The sequence below is a fragment of the Xyrauchen texanus genome, chromosome 8 (genome assembly GCF_025860055.1).
Source record: "Xyrauchen texanus isolate HMW12.3.18 chromosome 8, RBS_HiC_50CHRs, whole genome shotgun sequence".
Classification (NCBI taxonomy): Eukaryota; Metazoa; Chordata; class Actinopteri; order Cypriniformes; family Catostomidae; genus Xyrauchen; species Xyrauchen texanus.
In genome coordinates this window covers 24387302-24402031 of record NC_068283.1, presented here as the reverse complement: position 1 = coordinate 24402031, position 14730 = coordinate 24387302, and the positions used below count along the sequence as shown (strand labels likewise).

At 37.0% G+C, this 14730-nt stretch overlaps 4 protein-coding genes across 4 annotated transcripts; all 4 read right to left on the bottom strand.

Moving 5' to 3' along the window:
- Positions 1 to 129: 129 nt before the first annotated feature.
- On the bottom strand, positions 130 to 1357 carry LOC127648124 (Ig-like V-type domain-containing protein FAM187A). The gene is given in 4 exon segments (XM_052132723.1): positions 130 to 141; positions 453 to 703; positions 809 to 820; positions 823 to 1357. Coding segments are annotated over 4 exon segments (810 nt in total).
- A 75-nt stretch (positions 1358 to 1432) lies between these two features.
- ccdc103 (coiled-coil domain containing 103) lies at positions 1433 to 2583 on the bottom strand. Its single transcript, XM_052131590.1, has 3 exons — positions 2345 to 2583; positions 2045 to 2174; positions 1433 to 1930 (listed from the first exon to the last, which is right to left on the bottom strand). Exons 1-3 carry the CDS (start codon positions 2485 to 2487, stop codon positions 1433 to 1435), a joined length of 771 nt encoding a protein of 256 aa, XP_051987550.1. The 5' UTR covers positions 2488 to 2583.
- A 5288-nt stretch (positions 2584 to 7871) lies between these two features.
- rpl23 (ribosomal protein L23) lies at positions 7872 to 10033 on the bottom strand. Its single transcript, XM_052131596.1, has 5 exons — positions 9969 to 10033; positions 9014 to 9097; positions 8568 to 8696; positions 8236 to 8349; positions 7872 to 7995 (listed from the first exon to the last, which is right to left on the bottom strand). The coding sequence occupies exons 1-5, from the start codon at positions 9979 to 9981 to the stop codon at positions 7913 to 7915; spliced, it is 423 nt and encodes a 140-aa protein (XP_051987556.1). The 5' UTR covers positions 9982 to 10033; the 3' UTR covers positions 7872 to 7912.
- Positions 10034 to 10624: 591 nt separating this feature from the next.
- On the bottom strand, positions 10625 to 14730 carry si:dkey-283b1.7 (von Willebrand factor C domain-containing protein 2-like). Its single transcript, XM_052131591.1, has 3 exons — positions 14321 to 14730; positions 12544 to 12673; positions 10625 to 11801 (listed from the first exon to the last, which is right to left on the bottom strand). The coding sequence occupies exons 1-3, from the start codon at positions 14672 to 14674 to the stop codon at positions 11557 to 11559; spliced, it is 729 nt and encodes a 242-aa protein (XP_051987551.1). The 5' UTR covers positions 14675 to 14730; the 3' UTR covers positions 10625 to 11556.

Genomic DNA, 14730 nt, shown 5'->3' with positions numbered 1-14730 from the left:
CGGAGGCGCCAGTTTGAATGAGACAGAGACGCACGCACATGGCCTCGTTGCATGTGTGTCTGTGCTATTTTTTTTTAAAGCTCAAGGATGTAATGCATCAACTGCCCACATATCAATTTATTAATCATCCTAACTCTCAATCTGTGTTTGAAAGAACACATCCCATATAAACATTAAATTAAAAGTTGTTTTAAGTATGACTCAGAAAAGAAACTAAGATTGCAGCATATTTATTCCTTGACTATCTGCCAAACAAATCTCGCTAAAACAGTGAGGAAAAACAGAACAGTAATACCAACATAGCAAACAAGTATAGCTAGAAGGGCATAGACAGACTCTGGTTCAAACATTTGGCGCAAGCGACCCAAGCGCATATATACACACAGTATGATCTCTGCCACTAGCTTTTCTTGGAGCCAGCAGAAATAAGAGCATTTATCCTGCAACTGTACAGGTCTGAAGTGTAGGTGGTGATCTGTGTAAATGAAGACATGAGAAGTCTTATTCAGTCCTTCCATATACCGAGAGCGATAAAGTGGTACTGAGCCTTTATCCCAGGCCACGGCATATTGTGGTTTGACACCAGGGCAGGCCAAGACAAGATCAGAGTCTATGGTGTGGTTGTGGAAGTGGATGGAGACTCCTGCCGAAGCTTGATCATCATATTCAAGAAATTTCAGCAGAGCTGGTTTCTCTGGGGATGCTGTAGGTTTAGTTGGGCAAGTTAGTGTGACAGTTTCTCACTCAAGTCCAAAGCTCGAGGGAACAGCTGAGGAGCCACAGTGTCTGATTCATGATGGTAACATACGTGGAGTTAGATGCTTTAGACATAACAAAGGCCCACATGGGTCTGCTCTTCCTGGATGTCACATCGGTCACATCTAGACCATGGGCTGTAGCTGGTGAACACCTGGAACAGCTCAGTTTTAATGGTGCTGGGTTCTTCTGCTTGTGCTTTCTTATTGAGGATCCAGGGAAATAAAACTTGATGGACCTCCTGGACATCAATGCTATGGCCATAGAAGAATTCCCCAGAGGCCGTGCCACAGATATAGTGCTCTGAGTCAACCCTGAAAATGACAAGGCTAAAAAAAACGTATGGAAAAGGATCTGATCCTCTGCCAACCACTTTGGTACCTTCAAAGTCTGACAGGACCTTGATGTTTATGGAGCTTATTTTTTTTTGATAGTACCATACCACTGAGTGAACCTCCTCTGGCTTACAGTGACAAGGCAGTTCAACTGTCAAATCAGCTAGGAAAGCATCACTGTCAAAGACGAGAAATACAGGACAGGCCTTTGTGCCATAAAACATTTCTCCAACTTTCCAAGGAGTGAGATACTTCCTGGAATACATTCTCAATTACTTTAATGTCTACACCTTTAATTACAAAAGGGGTTGAAGTGAAACCCCCCCTCACTATAAACTTTATTAACTATTTTGGAAGCCATATTTCTCGGCTAATCCTTTGAGTTTTATCAGTATGCCAGAGTCATTTGCATTCACATTTGTTTGACGGGCTGCACAAACCCCTGAATGTTTATTGCTGTCCAAAGAAGTGACAAAAGAATCCTCTTTAGAAGGATGATGTTCTCCAACTGCAACCTGCAGCTTGTCAAAAAGCTCCACACAGGCTTTCTGTTCAGACTGACTAAGCAGAGACAGGTTGAGGCTAAAACGTCCAGTGTTTGAGAGCCCTTCCAACACGCCGATCACTTTTTCCTCATCTCCTGACTTGAGATACTGTGACAGAATCAGAAGGAACTCGCCTAGAAGGCCAAAGGCGACCTCGGTGCTGAAGATTCCCTGCAAAACGTTGCCTCGCAGACTAATGAGGAGATTATACTTTTCAAATGAGCTCCCTGCAAGCCTGCGCCACTCACGGCTGAATTCTGATGCACTTCTTGGCTGGATCTCAGATAACAGAGGCTGAAAATAAATACATTGAGATGGTAAATTAGTAACCAATTGAATCCTCAAGAGAGATAGTCTATCATGAGATAAGATGCTAATAGTCATTTATTCATGTGAAGAACTTCTCACCTGGGCTTGCTCTGAAGAAGGGCTTTCAGGCTGTATTCCTGCAGCAATGGTATTCCATGGCTGTTTTCGGGGTGAGCCAGAAATGTCCTTTTTATCAAGGGGCTTTAAGTGAGATGCAAGTACTATATCCCTAAATAAGAAGATGTGAATGTTGTTTAAATAAGACTTGCGTATATATACAAAGGCAAAACATACTGTCTGGTGTTGATGTGGCGGGGAGAGGTAGATTTCCAACTCTTAGCCCAGTATTATATGTTGTGTCAAGCAAAATGTGTAATATTGGATAATACTAAAGCTTACCTGAATTCCTCGTAGCTGGCGACATTTTGATGCAATGCACGAAATTTCGCGTCGTTTTCCCTCTGGTATTTCCTGTCAGCTTCCAGAGCCTTTTGCAGTTCTTTTTCAAGAGCACTGAAATTTATAATATCCGATTTATCCATACCTGCTCTTATTGTTTACCTAGAAATATACCCTACCAATTCACCAAATTTACCTTAATCTAATTGCAGAAGACTCGATTAGTTAGCCAAACTGGACCGCAGCTAACTTCGAACTCGTGCTGCATTTCCATAACAAACTGGTCGTCTTGACAACGGCGCATTCTGCGTAGATCTTTAGGTAATCAGCTTTTGTGGCAAATGTTGATTGGCACCAAAAAAAAAATCTAGAAAAAACAAAAACTGGGTTACAGTACAACAATGAAGGTAAATATGCGGCCAATCAGTAAACAATACGCATGATTTTATTCTGTGATCAAATTGCTTACTAAACTTTTCCTTACGAAGTTATATCAAATTTGATAATTTCCCATGAGGTCCTAACGCCTTAAACCTGGTAATCCCAGTAAACGATGATTTAAACAACTTTACAGTTCAAATAATACACAGGTTTTAACAGAAGAATTAATGCAAGTGCTTCTGTAAAACTATAAGCTTCACATTCTGCCTTTAAACCCTACAAATATTGGCCACATTCACTTCCATTGTAAATGCCTCGTTGCAACCTAAAATTCAGCTTTTTTTGTTAGCTGTTTGTTTTTTAAAGGAAGGACTAATCGAAATTATTTTTTTGTGGTAATCAACATTTTCTTTTTTATTATTATACAAACATAGAAAATGCTTAGCAAGTCTATTTTATTAGTGTATTTCAGCTGGGCTATCATGTAGTTGAGGTCTCATTTGCTGATATGAAATCACAGGAAATTACAAAAAAAAATATCAATTTGAAATATTTCTGGCCATAGGCCTACTGCAAGTTATTGGAACGTAAACTGGATTTTAACGTGGAAGTGAACTCCCAATTAAATGCAGCCTTTAGTGATTGATATACACATCATAAAAACTACGCAGATTAACATTGACAAAATAAATGATTTGTTTAATAATCACAGAAGATGATTTAAATGTTCAAAGAACATACACCGATCAGCCACAACATTAAAACCACCAGCCTATGTTGTGGAATATCGAAGTCCCTTTCCCTCTCAGTAACAAAACTCTCGACGTCAGGGGGTTCCAGATGTTAAAGGTTAGACTTTATTGAGCAAAACAACAAAGCCGAGACGCTAGCTGCACCAACTGATCCTCTCATTCAAAGCTTACTTGTTTATAAACTTCTGTTATCACACATTACCTCATAAGCACACCCCTCCTGTTATCTTAACCAATAAGCATACTCTCTTTGTTCGCCACCACAGACTAACTTATTTTTAATGGTGGAATTCTGGCAGTTAGTCTATTTGAAAAAATTTTTTAATTGAATTTATTGTTAAAGTATAAATTGTTCATAGTACAATAACTTTATCTATTGACTGTGCCATTCAGTGTTTTGAAAATACTCCCATACTTTTCTGTCATGCCTAGATTTCTCACAGCAAGGTATATAAAATATTCAGATAATTAAAATGCATTACATTCCTGTAGCAAAAGAGTTAATCATTGATGACAATGCAAAAAGAGGCTTTAGAATACAATGTATTGTTTACTACCAAATTATTTATCATGAGTCAATCATTGGCATACAGTTCACAGCAATCCATTTCACAAGTGAATTTGTCAATCAGTTGGAGATTTATTATGAGGGCTTGTTTAAGAATCTACACCTGCGTCAGACATGCTTGTGTAGTTGTCTCAGGTGCATTGCGTCATAAACATAAAATGTTTAGGTCACTGTGTCAAGATAAATATAGTTTAATACTCAATCTTTAAACACATCTTGAGATCCCTTAGTTCGCATTTGCGCTCCTTCAAGTGTTTTGAATGCAAGAACGTAACACGTTTGTGTTGTTCTGCCCAGAGCCATATATATAGAGAGTTGCGACAACTCCATTGACTCCAATGGAACGTTTTTTTTTACAGCAATGGCGGCTCGTGGAGCCTCTCAATAGTTCCCGGAAGTAGCAGCAAACACCATAGAGATGCATCAGAACAAACCGTTTGCGACGCACTTTTAAAAGGTGAGACGTTTAAAGAATAATATTATCTTATTCTGTATATTATCAGTACATCTAAATAAAAATAACTTGTAAATTAAAACCTTATAGTTGAGTATTACTCATTAAATTAGGAGATAAAGGGATGTTATCGGATAACTAACAGATTAGGCAAGGATTGGAGCTGGATAAAGTTAGTAACAAACACCCTATTAATTGAAAAATCTTTGCAAATACCTCACACATTTTTTTGTTGTTGTAATTTTTATTTATATTTAGATTGCTCCTGCTGACTTGAGCCAACAATTTTTTTCTCCTCTCCATGTCAGTGGGGAAGCCATACATTCGCACACCTTTCTCTGAGCGATTGGAGCATCCCCATGCAGCACAGCAAACCATGGTGAAGACTATGCAACGACAACATGAAAGAAAGGACACATACAAAATGCTTGGCATGCCATTTAATTTATTAGAAATGTATTCATGAATTGCTGTAAATAGTTATTGCATTTATTTGAATAAAAATAAAAAAAAAGTAATATCGTAATATATTATTACAATTTAAAATAACTGTTTTCTATTTTAATGTATTTTAAAATGTAATTTACTCCTGTGATGCCAAGCTGAATTTTCAGCCTCATTACTTTTGAACGGCAGTTTATATACGAGTATGCTTAAGTTGTTTTAAAGCTGAATATATTGTGTAAATGAATAAGTATTGTAAGAATTATACATTAGATAAATAATATTTATAATACATAAATAATTATATTACTATATATATAGAATTGTAAGAATTGTAAACACTAAGCTTCATTTCACTAAATTTTACATTTACGTAACTGCTGCTAATAGTTAATAGTTCATTGACCCATTGTGCGGTGCGAGCTGGAAATCACCTGTCACCAGCCTGTCTCTGTACTAATGTCATAAATATGACATAAATATGTCATAAATATGACATTAGTTACCATGAGATTAGTGAAAACAATGAACATGAGGTAACATAAAAAGGCAACAGAAACCCTAGCCTGAAATAAGTTGAGGCAAATAACGGTAAGCGAACACTAATCCTCAAATATTAGCTGATTTGATCTTTAAAAAACAACATCGTTGTAACAACATACTCATGCTACATACATATGTCGGTGTGTTACATAAATATATAAAATAAATGCATTTATTGACTACTAATTACCAGAAATCGCAGTTCTGTCACTACTCTTAACAGTTTGGAATGACCGCAAAAGCACTTCCTGGAACTATCTGAAGTCTACGTGAATCACGTGACGATCAAGCATTTAGAACTTCCGTTGTCGCAACTCTCCTTTATATGGCTCTGGTAAGTGTTTTCTTCACTGTATAAACTGTGCGTTGCTCATACAGCTGAAATTTCACTTACTGCCCTCTGGAGTAAACAGGTGGTACTAAAAGCTTGCGTTTCTCAGGAATCTTCATTATTACGGTCCAAAGGCATAGCGAATATTTGCATTAATTATTTTAACGCATTATTGTTTGTAAAATGAATCACACTGAATTAACACGTTAAATCGACAGCCCTAACTATAATATATAAAAAATATACCATAACTAATATTGTGTAAGTCCCCCTCGTGCCGCCAAAACAGCGCCAACCAATAACATTCTAAGGTGATTCTCACCACCATTGTACAGTGCGGTTATATGAGTTAACATAGACTTTGTCATTTCAAACCAGTATGGCCATTCTCTGTTCTATCAAGGCATATCCGTCCACAAAGCTGCTGCTCACTGGATGTTTTTTGCACCATTCAGAGTAAATTCTAGAGACTGTTGTGCATGTAAATTAGGATGGACCAATCCGATACCAGGATCAGTATCGGCTCTGATACTGAAGATTTAGACGGATCGGGTATCGGGCGACGAGCCTAATCCAAATCCTATACTGTGTGTTAGTCATGTTTGTTACTGTCAAGCTCAAAAAATGACATAAAATCACCATTAAAGTAGTACATATGATTTGTGCATTTTATTCAAAGCCAATTGAAGACGTGCGATAGCTCCGTGGATCACAAAAGGCTGTGTTTAATAAGTAAATATATAAAATGCATGGGTAGCTCCAGCACGGCGCTGCTGTTTACACACACTCAAGGCTATTTTTAGACTTCAAGCATTGCACAAAATTTGAGCGCTAGTCACGAGAAACATCTTAGATGCTCAAAACTTCGGCTCACTTATAATATACATTTAGAACAGCACTGGAGTTGCTTTTGTTTGTTTGTACCAGAATTTGAATAAGAGGCGAATTAAACTACAGTGAACTTGCCTACAAACACACATACAGGACTTCCTGGAGGGTTCAGAACGTCAAAATTAAAGCGTGATGGTTCAAAAGTTCAAGGTGCAGATTGAGATATATTACAATATATTACTATTATAATATATTATCGTTTGTTTACCAATTATATTAATAATTAAGTTGAAAGGGTTCCAAAAAATGACCGTGTGAATGAAAAGCTGATATCTTACAACTAAAAGAAAAAAAAAAAAATCTGAATCCTTCAAGTACAGATGCAAGTTGAAAATTTTTTGCAAAAAATAAGGCTTCTTTTCTACTGAAATTACTGTTAAATTTCCTGCTACATTATCCAGTATACTAAAGTGTTCCTTAATAAGCTATCCATTTATATTTAAATAATTTGTAGTTAGAGGTTTGCGCTTCTTTACATTATAAAGAGTACGCCCAATTAACACAATAATGTGATGATATTCTAAACTGATTATACAAAAACACAGGTTAGGAGCTTCAGTTTGTTTACATCAACCATAAGAATGAGGAAGTTAATTGGCCTGTGGCGTGATTATTGATGCCAGACAGGCTGGTTTGAGTATTTCTAACTGCTGACCTCCAGTTATTTCCACACACAACGGTCTCTAGAATTTACTGCGAATGGTGCCAAAACCAAAATCAATCCAGTGAGCAGCAGTTCTGCATATGGAAATGCTTTGATGAGAGGGGTCAACAGAGAATGGCCAGACTGGTTCAAAATGACAAAGTCTATGGTAACTCCGATAACCGCTGTGTACAATTGCAGTGAGAAGAATATAATCTCAGAATGCTTTTGAGATGCAGGTTGGTACCGTTACCGCACAAGGGGGACCTACACAATATTAGTCAAGTGCTTTTAATTTGGTGGCCGATTAGTTTATATGCAGATAACTGTAATAGACAATAATTCCTGCATGTACAGACAAAGCTTTAGTTACAATTGTTAGTCTACATCTGTAAAACCTACAAAACTTCAGCATTACAGCTCATAAAATTATATCCAAATTGTATTATATAGTAATAATCGTAACTTTTTAAAGTACAAAGTCAAGATTTCCACCAATCAACAGACGACGACACGCACATAAACTTTGAATATTTTATTGAAAACAAGCCACATTTGAGCTCAGGCAATGCTACCAGCATTGGAAGCAATCCTGGGCCACAGGTCTGCGCATTCCTTGGCTACAGGTCCTGTGATAGCTGAGCCTACAAAAGAAAATGAACAATTTAGCACAATTAACAAGTGAAATTTAAAAACTGATGACATGTCTAAGAACAGGAGTAAATGTTCCATCACCAATTGAGAACAAACAGCACATGGCGACTGCCATCTCACCCAAAAGCAATGGGGCTTGCTATATCCTTCCACGACAACTCACCCAGCCACTGACCAGACAAAGCAAGTGCTTTTGAGAAGGAGATAAAAAAAGAACATTTACAACCCACCTTTCATTTCTCCTTTGTTATTCACTATGACCCCCGCATTATCTTCAAAGTAGAGAAACACGCCATCTTTTCGCCGATACGACTTCCGCTGTCGTATCACCACCGCAGGATGCACTAAATCATAAGACAGACAGTTGTGTAAGTTCATACACTTAGCAATAAGGTCAACATCATTGAAAATATTCATTAAGTCTACATCATAGAATCCTGACCACAGTGAGATCCAGAACACCCATGGTCATCAAAAGATGCTTAAAGCAAAATTACACTCAAATCAAAACCAGTCTACAGAAGCCCAGCCCCTGTTGCAAGCTAAAATCTAATTCACTCACCCTTTTTCCTGAGCTCTGGTTTGCCTTTCTTCACTGTAGCCATAACCATGTCGCCCACACCAGCAGCAGGGAGCCTGTTCAGACGACCCTTGATGCCTTTGACGGATATGATGTACAGGTTCTTGGCACCTTAGTAGGAAGATAGGGACAGATTTGTTTAAAAAGAGTAAAAAAAAAAAGGGGGCATTTATGCAATATTCACTTAAGCTGCACTGCAAATAATATTGAATGCTTCACACTGCACATATATTGCAATGTCCGACAATCTCTAAGCATTTGTTCCATCACAGATTGAGATTGAACAGCACACGGTGACTGACATCTCACCCAAAGGCAATGGGAATTACTATTTCCTTCCACGACAACTCACCCAGCCACTGACCAGACAAAGCAAGTGCTTTTGAGAAGGATAACAAAATATCATGCTTGATGTTGGCGGCTCATACCTGTGTTGTCAGCGCAGTTGATAACCGCTCCCACCGGGAGACCCAGTGAGATACGGAACTTGGCTCCCGATGACCCACCACGTCCTAAACATCAAAAGTAAAAATGCATTAACATTTTACAATAGCACAACACTATAACAACTTCGATGCATACAATCATGCATACAAAAACTGATTCCAAAGATGCCACTCAATTAAAACTGAAAATTGACACAATAAATCAAGTGATTTTATATGCAACTACACAACACAATCAGGTTGACAGTTGTCTGTAGTCAAACAAGTACAAAACTTTAGCCAACAGGCCATTCAAGTTTTCAAAACGATTTTTAACCTTAAGATACCTTCACCAGGGAAACAAAACTTTAACAGCAATATTCTTTAACTGTGCAAACGTCTATTATTATAAATGTCTACTACGGTTTAAATATGAGATCGGATAGTCCCCACTCGAGACAGATACACATCCTCATCTACAGGTAAACAGCGAAATAATCTTTAGAACACTTTGCTTGACCGGTCTACACCAGGTGACAAATTTGATCTTTTCGCAATACACCAACAAGCCAACGTGTTTTCCTCGTTATCATCTAGCTAGGTGTACACTTGATTCGTTGCATGATATAACTCCACTACTAGCACCTCTAGAGCTTTATGTGTCCGTATTTACTTAACATAAAAGTTACTATTGTTTCACAATGACATATCGCTCGACAGTTTGCGTAATAAGTGTTTATTCATCTAAATAAAAGTCACACGGTAGTAAAGGTCTGCGAACATGGCTTCTGCTGCTAGCATCAAATTATTCAGATTTACCAACGATATCATTGTGAAATGACAACAATATGCCCAAACCGTAAACGCACTATCATCAATTAAAACAACTTCTTATTTTAGCGGGCTGCGCTGTAGCTCATTTTAAGGATGCTTGTGGATTTTCACGTGAGTTTCTTACCTCTCTTAGACATTGTCGCCGAAAGGGAAAGAGGAAGAGAGAGAAAGGAATGCTGGGATATAATCGTGCGCACACCACAGCATCCGGCCGGCACATCAACGTCAGTATTATTGTATCGCCATCTAGTGTTGCGAAGGGAAACTACGTTAAGAGAGTATTATTCAACTGAACATGTGATCCTTACTTGGCTGCCTCTCCATCTCAATAAAACAGCTTTTATAAGGTTACTGATATGAATGGAGTCTTCATCTTATGAGTGAGTGGTCATGACTTTACACATGAGTTTCAAATGAACAATTTAGTTTGAATAAAAAAAAAAAAGTTTAAAGTTATGTTCATTTTTCTTTATTTTTATTATGTCTAAGGTAAGCACTTAGATTTACCATTGTGCCTGAAATGTGCTACAGAAATAGACATGCCTTGCCTGCTAAGGGGTGAATTAGGTTAAAGTGGGACACTTTTTGTCCCACTTTAACTTAATTCTCCCATTATAAGATTGTATAAATAACATCATTAGTGAGAATATGCTATAAATAGAATCCAGATGTTTAAGAATCTCATTCCCTATCCAACGATATTAAATGTAGGCACCTCAATGCTGATTCTACCCTACCCTCTATAGTGGATATCACTGTAAGTCACATAGCTTTACAAGACGGTTTCCTTGATTTTTATTTTTCTGTTTTAACATTACAACATATCACTGTTGAAATAAAAACCAATATACTACAAATATTTTTTTAATTAATAGACAATGTTGCCATGATATTTACATTAGTCCTTTGCACACTGGCCACCTTGAATTTCATTCTGTGCATTTTATAAAAGAAAACACCTGTTACAGTAAAATCAACAAACCATCAAAGATACAAAGATTTAGCTGTTATATAAATAATGAGAAAAAGGATCACATATTCAAACCTGAGGTGATCTTAATACATACATTCTATTTTTTCCATTTCACTAGCCCTTTGAAAACTAGTCATTTTTTCATGTCTCAAAACATGCCACACTAAACTATTTTAGCAATGTCCAGTCTAAACAAGCACATATGTTAATTCTCTTTCTGAGAACAAAATTGTATCACAGTTTATATTTAATAATATTGTAATTGAATTCAATAAATACATTTGTTGGAATGGACATTCAAATTCTTTTATACATGATATTCACCATGGAAGAAATCACTTGAATGTACTAGAAATCAGTGCATTCATTAACATGCTAAAAGAATGATGTGAAAAATGGTATTCAAAGATTATGTTTTTAAATATGACACTCTATAATTAAATATAATTCTACATAACTGCATTTTTATAAGAACAGAAGTGGACAATCATATACAGTATTAAACACAAATATACACTATACAAACAGAAATAAATTAAGAAATGTTCCATGTCCTGTAAATACATTGCTACTGCACATGGAAGGCGATCTGTGTCAGGGAGGGTAGGGGGGCTGAGTTTGGCTAAAGAAGTCAGCTCTGGCAGCAATCCCAGCACAGGTTGTGTTCACTCTGGGCACAGACACCTGCATGGCGCTCACTTCCTGCCTTTCAGCCTTTTGGTGCCAGGCACACTTCCCTTCATGGGATGGCATCCAGCCTAGGCAAGAACACTCTATCCTTCTCTTTCTCCTGCTCTTCCATCTGTTTGAACGTGTCATCAAAGTCAGTGGCCTCATTGTCTGGTTGCTGGAGCTCCTCACAGGTAGCGTGAGGGTGTGTCTGCCACGTTCCATCCTGGTAGGTGCAGAAACACACCAGACGCTCATCAATCTCAACACGTTCTCCAACTGGGATCACACGATTTCCAGCAAAGCAGTTTGGCCCTTTGAGAAGGACACAGAAGCACGACTCATTATAAGAGGAATACCACTATGCTTTTTGGATAAGTGACCTATAAATAATGCAGAATATTAAAAATGTCATATTCATTTTATGTTATCATAATGTTTCTTTGTTGAAAATTTTTCAAAGTCCTAAAACCTTCTGTTGTAGTCCAGGTTTAAATTAGATTTTGAATGCCAGATTTCAGTTTGATATAAATATAATTGTACAAATCTGTATACATTGCTTATCCATTTATACATAAGCATCACCCACACAAACTGTCACATACACAATCTGTAGCCTTTCAACCTCTTGCCTTCTGTTGTCAGGGATGGCCCAATGCCCCATAGTGCCTCTACATCCCAGCATGCTATGAACTAGTTACTATTTATAGACATGTAGTAAGCAAACTATCGGAATAACAATTCCATTGCATCATTGGTTTTCCATTACGTCACTGTAAGCTATGCAGTAACAAGGAGGAAATCAATCAAAATGATATGATGATATGAGGATACACATCACCAAACATCATGAGTTGCACAACACATATCACAATCACCACATGCCTCTCAGAGCACATGACTGGTGCATGTGAGGAGAAAAAAGATTACGTTACAGTGCGTATAACATTGTATAGGGCAGTAAACATGCATGCACTAGTTCGGGCACTTGGGTCTGATGTCTGATGCACACTGGTCCATCCTCTGTTGCTCTGAGTGCATGTGTGTAGGTTCTCACCGGTCTTGCACACCGGGCAGCAATGGTTGGGTTCATATACAGGATTCACACAATGCAAGGCAGGACAGCCAGAGATGGTGCAGTAAACTTCTCGATTGACTTCACACCGACATCGTTCACAGGGAGACAACTGTAATGAGACAACATCAAGAAGTGGATTATATACAGGAGGTTTAGACTTCTATGAGGATATTGTTTGATATTTGTTTTTAAGAGGCATGAAATATCTGTGAAGTATCTACAAGCATTACCAATGTGAAGATCATAAGGATGAAATGCATAATTGCAATTGCAGCTGTACCAGCCACTCCGCTAATCCCAGAATGTTGTTTCTATCATTTAAAATGTATATATTTCCAGTGACACTGGCAGACAGCTGTAGAAACTTTAAATGAGATATGAACAACAGCCTGGCTTATCCACAGGAATTCATTACAAAACCATATACCTTTATGCTGTATATTTACCAATGCAATATCATTCCATATGCATTTCAAATACATTTAGCAAACAGTGAGTCATTGACAATCATCAAGAAAAGTATCTAAGCATATTGGCTCACTAGAGCATCAAAATGAAACTATACGCTCATGCATTCTTTCTTTCCATTATTTTCTTTCTCACATACACAAACACACAGTATCAGTCATAGAAAAATAAAAAAAACACTGTTGTGATACTGTTGTCAGAAATACTGAAAGAAAACTATCATGATATTATTAACATTAGGCCTATTGTTACAATGTTCCAATTTGAAATCAATATTGCTCTTGGATATAGCAGTGATAAACTTAAGAATTTAAGATCAATTTAAGATTTTCATGTTTTAATTTTGCAAAAGTGCTTTATGAGTTGACAACTTAGAGTCTTCAAGATTTCCAGTAAATTTGACAACTATGCAGTCATTGTATCAACTTGTTCAAAGTTGAATTAACAAGCACATTTGTTAATATGTTTCAACATCAACCACCTCAACTCAAAAACTTACATTGAATCAACAAGATATATTTAAAGTGGGAACTGAAATATAGAAGTATTTTACTGAATATATGCAGCTATTATCATTTTAATTACCATAACCTCCTTTTTTTAAATATCACTCTGGTGTTTGATGCATAACAAGCATAATAATTGTTTTTCTTTAAATAAAATATTTAAATCATACTCTATTTGATGTGCTGAATAGTTATGTCTTACATTTTTATAAATCAAGGTGAGGAAGTTGTTATGGCCGAATTCCAAATAATTTGATCTCTGAAAAGCCCAGTGTCTTAAGATACTACAGTGGCATACTGTGTACAGGCTAATATATATATATATATATATATATATATATATATATATATATATATTATGAACTGCAGAGTCTCAGTCAGGAGGACCTTTAAAGCCTGCATGAAAATACATGCATAAAAATATTCTATATTTTGTCTATACGTTCCAAAAAAGCTACATTTTTAAGGCATTTTCTATATTTTTTTCTCCAAATCTCAGGTTTTATAGGGTTAATTAATGAATGTTTAGAAAGTTACAAGACACTTTCTTTCAATTTAAAAATGTTTAAGAAAACCTACTGACTAACTTGTTTATTTTAAGTTATGTGCAAAACTTATATCAAAGCAACAATATGAGCAAAACATTTTACAGTGAAAAAAAAACCTGTTAAAAAACAGACAAGAAAAAAACTACAAAACTTGTCATTTTTTTATAATATCCACTCTGCCCCCCAAAAAATGAAAAGCGTATTTTATACCCTCGAGAACTTACACTAACTCACCCTGAATTCTTCCAGCACTCTGTACGTTTTTCCTCCGTGCACGCAAACTTTACTGACAGCCTCACACACGGGACAGCACGACTTGTATTTGATGCGCGTGCATCTCGGGTGTATTTTCGGGCACTTTGGTCTGACGCACACTGGTCCATCCTCTGTACAGGTGCAGGGACACGCTGTGGTGCTCGGATAATAAACCTCTCCGATGCTGTACACAAAACCTTGATCGTCAATACAAAACTTGCCACGATAGTCTCCAAATTCGTATTCTAAATCGGATTTTGACGAGTACTCTGAGGCGCTTTTGAGAATGAAGCACTGGAGTGCAAACGAGAAGCACACGATGTAAGATCGCATCGTTACTGTCCGTATGTTGTGGTAGTCTGGTTTGTCATCAGAGCAGGCGCATTTCC

What these genes read in the sequence shown, in the direction of transcription:
- si:dkey-283b1.7 (XM_052131591.1), bottom strand. Translation starts at nt 14,674, where the DNA reads ATGCGATCTTACATCGTGTGCTTCTCGTTTGCACTCCAGTGCTTCATT. An exon ending in GAGTGCTGGAAGAATTCAGG is followed by an intron (nt 12,674 to 14,320) that starts GTGAGTTAGTGT and finishes GTCTCATTACAG; the next exon opens with TTGTCTCCCTGTGAACGATG. An exon ending in CTGCCCGGTGTGCAAGACCG is followed by an intron (nt 11,802 to 12,543) that starts GTGAGAACCTAC and finishes TCCTTCTCAAAG; the next exon opens with GGCCAAACTGCTTTGCTGGA.
- rpl23 (XM_052131596.1), bottom strand. An exon ending in CAACTGCGCTGACAACACAG is followed by an intron (nt 8,697 to 9,013) that starts GTATGAGCCGCC and finishes CTTCCTACTAAG; the next exon opens with GTGCCAAGAACCTGTACATC. An exon ending in ACCAGAGCTCAGGAAAAAGG is followed by an intron (nt 8,350 to 8,567) that starts GTGAGTGAATTA and finishes CTTATGATTTAG; the next exon opens with TGCATCCTGCGGTGGTGATA.
- ccdc103 (XM_052131590.1), bottom strand. Translation starts at nt 2,487, where the DNA reads ATGGATAAATCGGATATTATAAATTTCAGTGCTCTTGAAAAAGAACTG. An exon ending in GCCAGCTACGAGGAATTCAG is followed by an intron (nt 2,175 to 2,344) that starts GTAAGCTTTAGT and finishes CTTCTTATTTAG; the next exon opens with GGATATAGTACTTGCATCTC. An exon ending in CTTCTTCAGAGCAAGCCCAG is followed by an intron (nt 1,931 to 2,044) that starts GTGAGAAGTTCT and finishes ATTTATTTTCAG; the next exon opens with CCTCTGTTATCTGAGATCCA.